Source organism: Echiichthys vipera, assembly GCF_963691815.1.
Source record: "Echiichthys vipera genome assembly, chromosome: 2".
Taxonomy (NCBI): domain Eukaryota; kingdom Metazoa; phylum Chordata; class Actinopteri; order Perciformes; family Trachinidae; genus Echiichthys; species Echiichthys vipera.
The window spans coordinates 4332921-4345460 of NC_139827.1; the positions used below are offsets into that span (position 1 = coordinate 4332921).

The 12540-nt window shown below is 43.9% G+C and overlaps 1 protein-coding gene across 2 annotated transcripts; it reads left to right on the forward strand.

Moving 5' to 3' along the window:
* Window positions 1-711: 711 nt before the first annotated feature.
* LOC310958623 (mitoferrin-2-like) lies at window positions 712-10328 on the forward strand. Of its 2 annotated transcripts, XR_014593548.1 has the most exons (5): window positions 712-1184; window positions 5826-6054; window positions 6219-6275; window positions 7351-8710; window positions 9052-10328. XR_014593548.1 is itself a non-coding variant. In XM_083929640.1 (4 exons), the coding sequence occupies exons 1-4, from the start codon at window positions 840-842 to the stop codon at window positions 7935-7937; spliced, it is 1218 nt and encodes a 405-aa protein (XP_083785766.1). In that variant the 5' UTR covers window positions 712-839; the 3' UTR covers window positions 7938-10328. The 2 variants fall into 2 exon arrangements, 1 of the variants encoding a protein (XP_083785766.1); XM_083929640.1 differs by having other exon boundaries at window positions 7351-10328.
* The last annotated feature ends 2212 nt before the right edge of the window (window positions 10329-12540 follow it).

Below are 12540 nucleotides of genomic sequence, written 5' to 3' on the forward strand. Positions count from 1 at the left end.
TATACCCCCTGGCATTGAATGCCATTTATGATAACAGAGATTATTACGTACATCTATGTACTGACATTTATTTATTGATGGATTTTCTTATTTTACACGAGATCCTTACTGTATTTTCTTTCTATTCATTGTTTTTTTTTTAATGTGAAAAAGCTCTCATGTGTTGTGTTATATGTCAGTGTTTGACATTTCTGTATAAATTGAATATTTAAATGAATTTAAAAAAAAACAACTGGACACCTGACAAGAGATCTAACCAGCCAGGTTAATAGAACAAAAGTACTGAATGTTGCACATTTCTAAATAAAATAATGAGATTATTCTTTACCATATTATACTTTATTATCCTCCAGCTGGAGACTTTTATTGTTGTAACGGGACGTCCTGTTTAAAACGCTCTCCCGTTCATATACATGTGACCTCCTGCTGTTATAAAATAGTTAACACCCATTTTATTTGCCCGCCTCATTACCAGACAGAATTAGCCAATGGAAGGGGCTGTGCGGGATTGACAGCCAGTATATCCAATCAGCTTCAACCTTGAGTGTGACTCACTGACAAACCCACCCGCAAATTCGACCAATCGAAGAGGCTGTGAGTGATTGACAGCCCGCATATCCAATCAGCTTCGACCTTGAGTGTGACTCACTGACAAACCCACGCGCCTGCTCTCCCGGTTTCCCGGACTCTCCACAGCTGCCTGCCGCGCAGTAGCAGCGAGCGACCCGCCAAGACTCTCCACCCGGCTTGGAAATACCAATTAAACTGCCGGGAAAAACAACACGGACAAGCGGGTCGCTAGAGTCTCAGATTTGGACAGATTACGCGGACTAATTTAAATGGAAGTGGACAGTTTCGTGGTGTCCCGACGAGCGTCCGTGGAAACACCGGGCGTCGACAGCCGGGTTACGAGCGCTGCTGCAGCCGGTGCAGAGCTTCGATGGATGGGCGGCAGGCTCCTGCATGCCACGGGAGGATTCGTCGGGTCTCTTTCGCCGAGAATGGCAGCAGGGGAACAGGACTTTGCCCCGATGTTGCATAGAGCAGCACCGGAGACCTCCGTGGAGCCAGAAATAGAGTACGAAGGGCTGCCTCAGGGAGAAGCCACCAGCACCCACATGCTGGCAGGATCCGTGGCTGGAATCATGGAGCACTGCCTCATGTACCCCATCGACTGTGTCAAGGTACCACAGCAAACATATTCTCATTTTGAAGTAGTTTAAAACCACCCAGGGCGCAGACACCGGTTGTTTATAACGTAGGCCCGAACACAAGCCTGAGCTAACGTTAGGCTAGCGAGCTAACAACCTTGCTAACAGAGGTCAGTTAACTAACTAACACAACCTAAATGAGGGAAATAACGCAATATTATGTAGTCGAAGTGAATAAAATAACACGAGTGGGTATGTTTGCCTCACTTTCAAGCTTTCATTTTGGTCGTTATTATATATAATAACAGTAAACTGACATTTAGCTAGCACGCTTCATACACTCGCGTGACGTCACAGACTAATAAAACAGTAGTTGCCACTTTTGGCTAAGGTGCTTCCATTATCGGACACCCCTTTACTGACGTGTCTCAACCATAAATCTCACTTCAAGTCAGGTTTATTTATAAAGCAGAATAAAACAGAAGGCAATTCAAAGTGCTTCACACAGAATATTAAAAAAAAACACACATAAAACCATAAATAAGATGACATTAAAATCAAATAACTAAGAAATCAGGTGAAGTTATAGTACAGTACATGCAGTTAAAGTTATTTAGTCACGCTTATTATTGTACTTTTTAACATATTTTGTAAATGTAGTTAATTTATTGAACATGTTGAAATAATACAAACACAAAATATAACTTATAAGCAATAAAAAGGGACACACAACAATAAATTACTTGTATATAATATCGTTCATGTTCAAAAGGGGTAAGAGGAAGTTAAAAAAACAAACCTTTTCTGGTCCTCCAACCTCTCATTAGGGTTCCTACACATTTTCCATTTCAAAAAAATACTTTTCCAGTCTTCTTGCAGGACTTTTCAGTCAATATTTAACACCTGGACACCAATTGTTAGATGCTTATTATGACAACAAATGGTTTTAAAATCCAACTTTTAAAACGCATGGTGCAGATTCATTACAAGACATTTTTACCTACGTGTTGTAGCTCATATATAAGTGAATGAACCCCAAACCCAGACATGTTCACAGCTTTTTATTCAAGGTAAATGCTAAAAGAGTGCAATTATTAACTATGAACCTGCAACACTACAGACAGTAACAGTAGGGACGTACAATTCACCAGGAACTACAAAAGAAAAACGAGTCTGTGCTTCATTGGCTTTAGATGGAGTAAACATCTAAATAAATAAACCTAAATAAATGAAATGTAGATGACCATGGTCACCTGACACCATTCTACAATTCTACTACACCATTAGTTTAATTTCATCTACAGGTCGACTGTGTTAGTAAGCTCGTTTTGATTTTTATATATTAATGTTTTATTTTAGAAAGTGAAATAATAGTCTATTCACAACACAAAATTCTTTTTCCAAACTTATCCAGACCTGGAAATTACTCAATTTAAATTCCATACTTTTCATGGCTTTTCAATGCTGCGTAGGAACCCCGTTTTATTTTTATACATTTTCATAGAAAATTAGAATTCAATGCACAGCCATGAGTGTATATGTTATTTCACTTGGTCGGCTTAAACAAATCGACCCCTTTGGGCAAAACAAGAGCAAAATAATGGGAACAAATGGACCTAAAATGTGTCAAACAGTCCACAAACAAGAAATAACCAAACAGAAAATCACTGCTCAACCTCATAACCATTCAACGTTTTGTTTCTGAAGAGTGTTTTTAGTTTTAATCCGCTCTTTATCACAGTTATTCCACAGAATAACACACAATGGAGCTTTTACATTTGCACTTATTGTCATTTTTTTTGTTTTGTTTTTTATATTTACAGGTTTGTCTTAACTATCTAACTAAAGGTAACATCGCTTCAATTAACCAGGGCAAAGGCCGACCTACCAAGTATTTAGCTTTAAATATGTTTCAATCAATGGAAGAAGATGTTAATCACAAGTGCAACATACCAAACAACTGAGCAAAGGTCCTCTAACCTATATAAAAATGTATTAATAGATCATGTATTTCAAACTCATTTGCATTTTCAGTCTGCCTTTTTACGATCGTGAATACACCACTGATGACTTCTTGTGGTGAAACCTGTCCGATAAGGTCGTGCAGAGAGAGATAAAGCGGTAAAAGATTAACACAGATGGGTCGTCGGTCACTGGATCAACGGTCGACCGTATATAGATCAATGCGCTCTTGGACATACACACCCTGGCTTGGCAGAAGGAAGTGTGGTAGTGTACATAGTTTTATACATAATCATCATACATAGTTTTATAATTGCACAACCATACCAATCCATTTTACAGGAAAATGTGTTGCAACAGTACAGTGGCCACAGCTTAATTATTCATCCTGTTAATTGTAATGTGCCTGCACTAAGAGTAGTTGTTTGGTGTTTTACGACATAACTGAACTTTTTGTGGAGAGAACTGTTACATCACATAACAGATGTTTGATCTTTAAGGGCGCACTCACACTGTCCCTCTGTACCGTGCCCCGGGCTTTGGGGTACTTGTCCTCTCCCACCGCTGGCCAGGCCCGTTTGTACTCACACTACCTGGGCCTCGCGCGAATTGCTGCCTATACGTCATCACGCCGTCACACGTCACACCCATTGATGACGTCATGGCGATGCGTCGCTTTGTTTACAAATCTTTCCGTAGACCGTAGTAATTTAATGACCACAGGCAGGAATGTTTTTCTGTGGTGCATCTGGGTGCGAGGAGTCTTCTGCTGAAGGTGCTCCTCTGCTGGGCCAGAGGGTCGTAGAGAGGGTGGGAGTCCAACTCCAAGATAGACCGGAGCCTGGGCAGCACCTTCCTCTCTGCCACGGTCGTCAGGGTGTCCAGCTCCTCTCCGCGGGTGTCCAGGTCCTCCCTACGGCATCGCCGGCCCTCCTGATCAGTTTGTTCAGTCTGTAATATCATCAGATATTGTCATTTTAAATGGTCACATGGTGATTATGACTCGTCAAAATGCGTCGTTATATATGTAAGCCGCGTTTGTGGCTTGTGAGGTCAGACAGCTTGCAAAACACAAATCACTTACAAAAGAGTGCGGTTTAATATCAACCCTAAAATTCAAGCTAAAGACGCGTCCTGACAGGATCTCAGGTTGTGAAATCTGTCCAATAAAAACCTACGAGTTTATTGTCGTTGTTGCAGACGGTAGCTGCCTGTTTCAGCCGTAAAGTCCCAGTCGAAGGAGGGAGTGCCAAGATCTTACATCTTAAGGAAGCCAGTGTGTTTTTTCATTACAGTAATGTTTTGTGAACAACTTCCTCTATCCAAAGATTTCTCGCTTTTCACAATCTTACTTCCCCGTTGCACAGCAGGACCGCCTGCATCTTTTATCTGCTCGTTCCTCTAATTTCATACTCTTGCCATATTTCAATGTCCAAAGACCGTTGACTTTCTCATGCACAACCTAATTTGATCTTTTGGCTTTATTTATTTCCCTCTAATATTCAGAGCAACAATAATGGGTTCATTTAGCCACTCTGTTGGGATGAAGGGGGTTTGAGCCAAAGTGTGACATGAACACAAAGCACTTTGTATTACTTTTGTACACTGACACTTCAGTCTGGCTCTCTGTCAGTCTTGGGATGAGCAATATTGCTGCTTGGCGCTCCAAAAACACCAGACAGACTGCTCATATTATGGATGACTGAGCACATTTTGTACGAGTTATCATTTCCCAGAAGCAGGGAGCAGGAATATTCATGTAAGCCCCCAGGAGTCAGCCATGCCCCCCCCCCCCCCTCCTGTGCAGTAAATAATTCTCCCAGAGGAGGGGAGGGTGCAGGCAGGGGGAATTCACTTATTGCATGTAGTGAAAAGTTTGACGATTGCACCATCTTGGCCTGGAGCTTTGGAATTTGGTTCATTGTCTGGTGTTTGAGCCCTTTCTATCCCTGCAGGCACAGACTCACTGATGACATTTGCAAACAGCACTGTTTATCTGATCAGAGTGTTTCGTTTTAGCACAACTTCCTGGCCGCGTGCTCCACTCTCAGTCCTCGTTCGTGGTTTGTGGTTGGCGTCTTTGACTGCACTCGTTTCCCTCTAAGTTTGAAGTCGAGGCTCACACAATCAAACACTTACATGAACACGGGCTGACGTTGATGTGGTTTCTGTTGCTCTTACATCATCTGGATGTTCAAGTATTTCCTGGACAGTTGACATCATGAACTTGGGGCGACTGTGGCTCAGTTGGTAGAGCAAGTCGGCCAATGTCCGAAGGGTCGGGGGCTCGATCCCTGCCCTACTTGTTGTGTCCTTGGGCAAGACACTTGACCCACCTTGCCTCTTGTGAATGTGTGTGACTGCTGTATGTTTGAGGAGGTGGTCTGAGGGGCCATAGGCGCTGATTGGCTGCCACGCTTCCGTCGTTCCCCAGGGCAGCTGTGACTACTACGTAGTTTACCACCACCATGTACGTCTGTGTGAATGAATGGACCCTGGCCTCTGTAAAGCGCCTTGAGCACTGAGAAAAGCAACATCAGAGCCATAATAATATTGAACTTATTCATTTCCTTGCTATATCATCAGACACCAATCTAAAAAGACTGATCTTGTTCTGCAAAGTGAGGACTTTTGCCTTAGAACCTTGCATCTATGACAATAACTTGGATTAGTACCAAATATAAGTATGTGTCTTTGATTTTTCCTCTCCAGACGCGCATGCAAAGCCTGCACCCCGAGCCAGGAGCGCGCTACAGGAACGTGATGGACGCCCTGCGACAGATTGTGCGGACGGAGGGTGTGTGGCGACCAATCAGAGGCGTGAATGTGCTGGCTGTGGGGGCGGGGCCTGCCCACGCTCTCTACTTCGCCTGCTACGAGAAGATCAAGTTCTCGCTCAGCGACGCCATTCACCCCGGCGCCAACAGCCACTTTGCTAATGGTAAACTGCCCGCCGCAAATTTCAGTGTTACTTTTTCTAAAATACCATTTAACAACTTCCTTAAAGGCTCTTGTTTAAGATATAAATGTCAGTTTGGTGATGATGGAGGAGGGTGTCGTGGATGAGGCTTTAACTTCCTCTTCACTGCTCTCTCGGTTCCGCAGGGGTGGCGGGCTGCATGGCCACGGTGCTGCACGACGCCATCATGAATCCAGCCGAAGGTAAAACCTCCCCTTCTTCCTCAGCTCACTCGACCCACACGCACACACACACTTACTCTATTTATAGAAGTTCTCAACCTCCTTCAAAGGCCCTTCGAGAAAATCCCTCTCATGGTGTTATTCCACCATCAGGTCACTTGGTGGAGCCACAGACCCAGCTGTATTATTGGGGAGCTCTAAACCCAAACGTTACTCAGGGTTCATTCAGGCGCTCGAAATCCTTGAAATCCTTGAAAGTGCTTGAAACCTCCAAGGTTTGAAAAGTGCTTGAAATTTGGATGAAGTGTATTAGCATTGCTTTCACAACAAACAGCCACAGAAGAAAATGTGATGTAATTTCTTTCCTTCTGGTGTTATGAAACGCAATTTATAGTGTGCGTATATGTGTTCATACAAATGTTATTTTACCACAGCTTTATGGTGCTGGAAAAACTTGAACATGGACCCTGAAAGCGCTCGTAAAGTGCTCGAATATGACCTTGGAAAAGGTGCACGAACCCTGGTTACTGCAACAAATCAGTGACATAATTACTTTGAAATATGTATTCATTCATCTCTACTTAAAAGTGCTTGAATGTTACTCTTAAGAAGCTGTTTGATCCCTGATTGTTAGTAATTAATATCATTGAACATGACATGTTCTTGGCCACAGCTATCTTATGTCATGGTAAAGGTCATGTTTCTATGAATTTTATAATTCCACAACTTTGTAAACAGCTGATAAAACCAGCTTTTGTAACTCTGGGATTGATGTATGGATGGATGGCTGAGACCAAAAGTACATTATGTTAACTTAAAGAGTCATATTTGTCTTATTGAATGTAATTAATAAGGTGGCATGCTGATATTCCTCTGTTTAAGTAGTAGTCCTGATTGTTTTTATTGGGGAAACTTAAATCCCACATCTCTCCCCATAATTTCCATCAAGTGTGTGAAGAAATATACGTCTTCCTTCTTCCCTTGCTCGTGTTCCTGCCTTCCTCCCAGTTCCTCTTTTCATTTCCCCTTTTGTTTGTGTAATCGTGTAAAATCTCAACTTAATGTCCTGTCCTGCCCCTCTTTTCCCCCCTTTTAGTTGTGAAACAGCGAATGCAGATGTTCAACTCTCCGTATCGTGGCGTGCTCGACTGCGTCGGGTCTTTGTTAAGGCACGACGGCCCGGCCGCTTTCTACCGCAGTTACACCACCCAGCTGACCATGAACGTGCCCTTCCAGGCGCTCCACTTCATGACCTACGAGTACCTCCAGGAGCTCCTCAACCCCCACAGACAGTACAACCCTTCCTCCCACGTTGTGTCCGGCGCGCTGGCCGGAGCCCTGGCCGCCGCAGTCACCACGCCCCTCGACGTCTGCAAGACCCTGCTCAACACCCAGGAGGCTCAGGCCATACACGTGATCCAGGCAGAGACTGCGACGGCTGCCGGTGCGGTGGGAGCGGCCACCGCCTCCGGCAGCCGACACATCTCTGGTCTCGGCAACGCTTTTCGGACGGTGTACAGGATGGGCGGCGTGCCGGCCTTCTTCAAAGGCGTCCAAGCCCGGATCATCTACCAGATGCCCTCGACAGCCATCAGCTGGTCCGTCTACGAGTTCTTCAAATACATCATCACCAAGCGGCAACACGAGAGACGGCTGCGCGGGGATCGCGACGCCGGGCAGTAGGGCTGCGTCGGCAACACAAACGTACTCATCACGGTTATCAGTATTGATCCCTAAACACCCGAAGGTTCAAACGGCTCTAGAATTTTAGATGCTTTGAGCAAAAAGTTTTGTTTACTGAGATCTATTCGACACAGTCTGACCTGAGTTCAGAGCAGGCGAAGGACACGTACAACTGTTAAAAATGGTCTTGAATACTTCATAGTGAGATGTGGGGTTGACTCATCAGTTAGAAAAGCACCTTGAAATAGAGTTAAACTTAAAAAACTCCCTGTAGTGGCTTTCAAAAAGCGTCTGAATCACGGAGGGTAGCGCACAGTCAACGCAGCTCCCCCTCAGCCCACCTACGGGGCAGTTTGTTAAGGTTTGGACGGTTTTGTTTGGGCTCTGAACTCAAGTACGCTGCACTAAAACAAAACTATAACCGAGGTTAAAGCGACTTTAATTTGTGTTTACATCCACTTCCAACGAACTATGTAGAAATTGTAGCATGAAAGGATCAGGACCCCCTGAAAGGATAAAAAAAGGGCTAGAAATCCTACGCTGATGGGGAACGTCTGCGTTTTAACTTCATAGTCACAATCCAGCGTGTTTGAGTAAAGAGCCAAAACAAACACAAAAATCATCTTGATCCAAGTACTTAACAACTGCATCATAAACTGAGTCAACACCACCTCTCCGAACTGCAGATGTTGCACCTCTGGAAAGCATTATGACCTTTCCGACCACAGGAGGGCGCACAGCTCAACTGTGAACAACCGGAGAAACAACTGGAGGTTACAGTCAGCAAAGTAGTTGCTGGTGTTAAAGTAACGCACTAACTACAGGGAGGAAGACGCATTATTTTGAAATGAAACAAGGAATTCATGAAATCACGCATATTCCTCAGTCATGTGGGCGACACATCGTCTGTAATTTACATTGTAAAGTGTGTGTGCGTGTGCGTGTTTGTGTGTGTTACAGTGACTGGATGAGTGGAAGTGGAGTGGATCAGCTCGGGCGACTGACCAGATTTCTCAATGCAGCCTAATAACTGAGCGATCCACCTTGTCGCAGTAACAATAGACCACAGGAGGGCGCACAGCTCAACTGTGAACAACTGGAGGAACAACTGGAGGTTACAGAGTCAGCAAAGTAGTTTTAGTACTTGCTTGTGTTAAAGTAACGCACTAACCACTGGGAGGAAGATGCATTATTCTGAAATGAAATTAGGCTAATTCCTCAGTCATGTGGACGACACACCGCTGTAATTTATTGGAGGTAAAAGTACTCAAGTATTCAACACTTTGAGAGTGTGTATGCGTGTGTGTGTGTGTGTGTGTCAGTGACTGGATGAGTGGAAGTGGACTGGATCAGCTCGGGCGACTGACCAGATTTCTCAACGCAGCCTAATAACCGAGCGATCCACCTTGTCGCAGTAACAGTAGAGTAAAGGTGGGTCAAAACCATTGAGTTTCTCTTCTGGTCAGCGCCACAACGGTCAAATTTCTCTGAAGGACAACACGAAACAGGTTATCGCATTAACGGTTTCATGTCGCCGCTCCGGGATCTTTGCACCGGGCGCTTTCAAACCCACGCCCGTGTGAAGGATCGTCTCGGGGCGGAGCCGGTCAAGATATCCATCATACGGAGCGTGCTTTGTTTCAACGCTTACGTTCTGGAACCAGGATTACAGACGAGCATTCACCTCGGATGATCCCCTTTTTGTTTGATTTGTATTTTTTCTGAACGCACATCATACTAGCACTTAACAGCCTCTTTGTCTCTGTCGGGATAAAAAAAAAGAAGAGTAACTTTGACATTAAAACACAGAATAAAGCAACGTTACCCGTATACATGCCTTCAGTTAGCCGCCATTCACCTAACGCACAACTGCTACAGAGAGATCCTCACGTAGAAATGTAATATTATGTTTTGAAGCCATAAGAGAGGATGCAAATGTACAAAATATATATATATATACATATATAAATATGGACAAATATAGATAAACTCAAATTCTATAAGTTTTGAAGCAAACCTGTATGAAACGTACAAGTTCTGTCGAGACTACGCTGTAAAAAATGGAGGTTCTTGTAGAAATGCCTACGAACTCCCTTCCCTGGAAAGTATCAACAAAGGAAAAGCTGGAACGGATAAAAGAGTATTTAAAAAAGGATCGTGGGGTTGTTGCTCACGCAAAGACCGGGGGAACCAAAGACTGAGAGCAATAGAGGACGGAGACGGGAGAGGAACCCGTGGCTCTGTCGGCGGACGACACTAATGTGAAACGCTTGAACGCTGTCGGAGAGCGACACCTGTATTTTTGTGAATTGTAAATAAAACTCGCTAAGGCAGCTCCTCGCAGAAGCAGGGTCTTCTCTTGGTGCTGGCTCTCCAAGCGCTGAGAGAACTCACACCTGTGTGCTCGTCTTTCTTTCTCTGAAATTGAATTTCCTCTTGCAGGATTGATACAGTTCTTCTTCTCCTTCTTTGTCTTATCCTTCTTCTGTCTTCTCCCCCCTCTTCTTCTTCTCCTTTGTCTTCTCCCTCTTTCTTCTTCTCCCTCTTTTTCTTCTTCTCTCTTCTTCTTCTTCTCCCTCTTTTTCTTCCCCTTCGGCTTCTTCTTCTCCTTTGTCTTCTTCTCTGTCGTCTTCTCCTTCTCCCTCTTTTTCTTCTCCCTCTTTCTTCTCCTTCGTCTTCTCCCTCTTTCTTCGTCTTCTGCTTCGTCTTCTTCTCCTTCGTCTTCTTCCCTGTCGTCTTCTCCTTCTCCCTCTTTTTCTTCTCCCTCTTTCTTCTCCTTCGTCTTCTCCCTCCTTCTCCATCTTCTCCCTCTTTCTTCGTCTTCTGCTTCGTCTTCTTCTCCTTCTTCGTCTTCTTCCCTGTCGTCTTCTCCTCCCTCTTTTTCTTCTCCCTCTTCTTTGTCTTCTACTTCGTCTTCTTCTCTTTGTTCTTCTTGTTCTTCTTCTGTCTTCCCCTTCTTTGTCGTCTTCTCCCTCTTTTTTTTTCTCCTTCCTCTCCTTCTCCTTCACCACCACCACACCGGGTGCTTTGGATGAGCGTTAGTCCGTATCAAAGCCTGATGAAGTGTGACACACATCCCTAATTATAATATACCACAGTATCACACGCTCCCACAGACGCTGAGTCGACAGTCTGCAGTCCAGAGCAGCTTTGATGCAGGTGTCACAACCAACCAGCAGGAGGAGCTGCACTGAGGAACGACCCCCGCTGACCTCTAACACTGCTGGTTGGTATGCACAGAGCTCAGCACTGTTATGATAACCAGCAGGAACGATGCCCAAGTCCACAAAGATAAGATAAAACCGTCACCGTAATGATTTACAGCAGCAGACGCCTCAGACAATATCAACCTCCGCTGAAGGCAGGAGACGTGTTGAAACCACAGAAGCCCAAAGGTGACGACAGAGCAGGTTCTGATTATTATTGGCACCGCGGTTCTGTGATAAATGATGAGTTTGAGGCTTTTATCAAGCAGAGGTGCTGCTTCCTGTTTCTCAAACGGGAGGATTCCCTGGTTTCAGATCATTTTGGGAACTCTACGGGGAAAAACAGGCCACTCTGACACTTCACCTTGGATGTTTTTTGTATCATTTTATAAGAAGAAGAATTCCTTTATTAGTCCTGTGAATGGGGAAATTCAATTTTCACTCTATTATTTTTCATTTTACACACACATGCACAGACAGGACCTATATACATGCAATTAATGGAGAGATGTTAGAGCGAGGGGGCTGCCAGTGACCGGCGCCCCGAGCAGTTGGAGGTTTGGTGCCTTCCTCAACAGCACCTCGGCAGTGCCCAGGAGATGAACTGTCACCTCTCCATCCACCAGTCCACGCTCCATTCATGGTCCACAAAGGGACTCGAACCAGCAACCCTCCAGTTCGAGCTACTACCGCCCAAGAAATGGATGAAATACAGCTGCGGGATGAATGATCGGCTTATAATGGGAAACTGATATTGTGTGTTATTCGGACAATTGAATTATAGATTATTGTCTGTGCACACGCTCCGATGCAGTAGGTGGTGGTATGCACCTTTAAGGCTGGTGTGCGATCCACCATTAAACGTGTTAAGTAAACACAAATGAAATATAATTAATATGTTAATAATTAGAATAATCATTAGTTTGGACCCTGTAGCAATAATGATTTATGAAAAAATGAGATTTCGAACTCGATGGCACTTACCCGACCAGGTAACATAAGAAACTTCTCACATTATTTATTTAGTAATCACAAAGTATGTGAACTTCTTATTTTCATGATCTCGATTTGTGCGATTGTGTTAAACCTTTTACAGAAAAGACTAGAAATAGTGTCATAGTTTTTATTTTTTGTGTTCTTTATTTGACATACACATTTGACTGATGCTAAACATCTTTATTTTCTTTTGTGTTCAGTTACAGAATTTGTTGACAATGTAACAACATATCTACGTATAATAATGTTAAATATCCAGCAGTAATTATTTTTTGTGAGCAGCCCTCTGAGGACTTCTGCAGAGTCATATCGGTGCAAAATCCACAGTGAAGAGTTCAAAAATCACTTAATCGGCCGCCATATCTGTAATCTGATTATTCTTTATATCATCTCATCTTCAG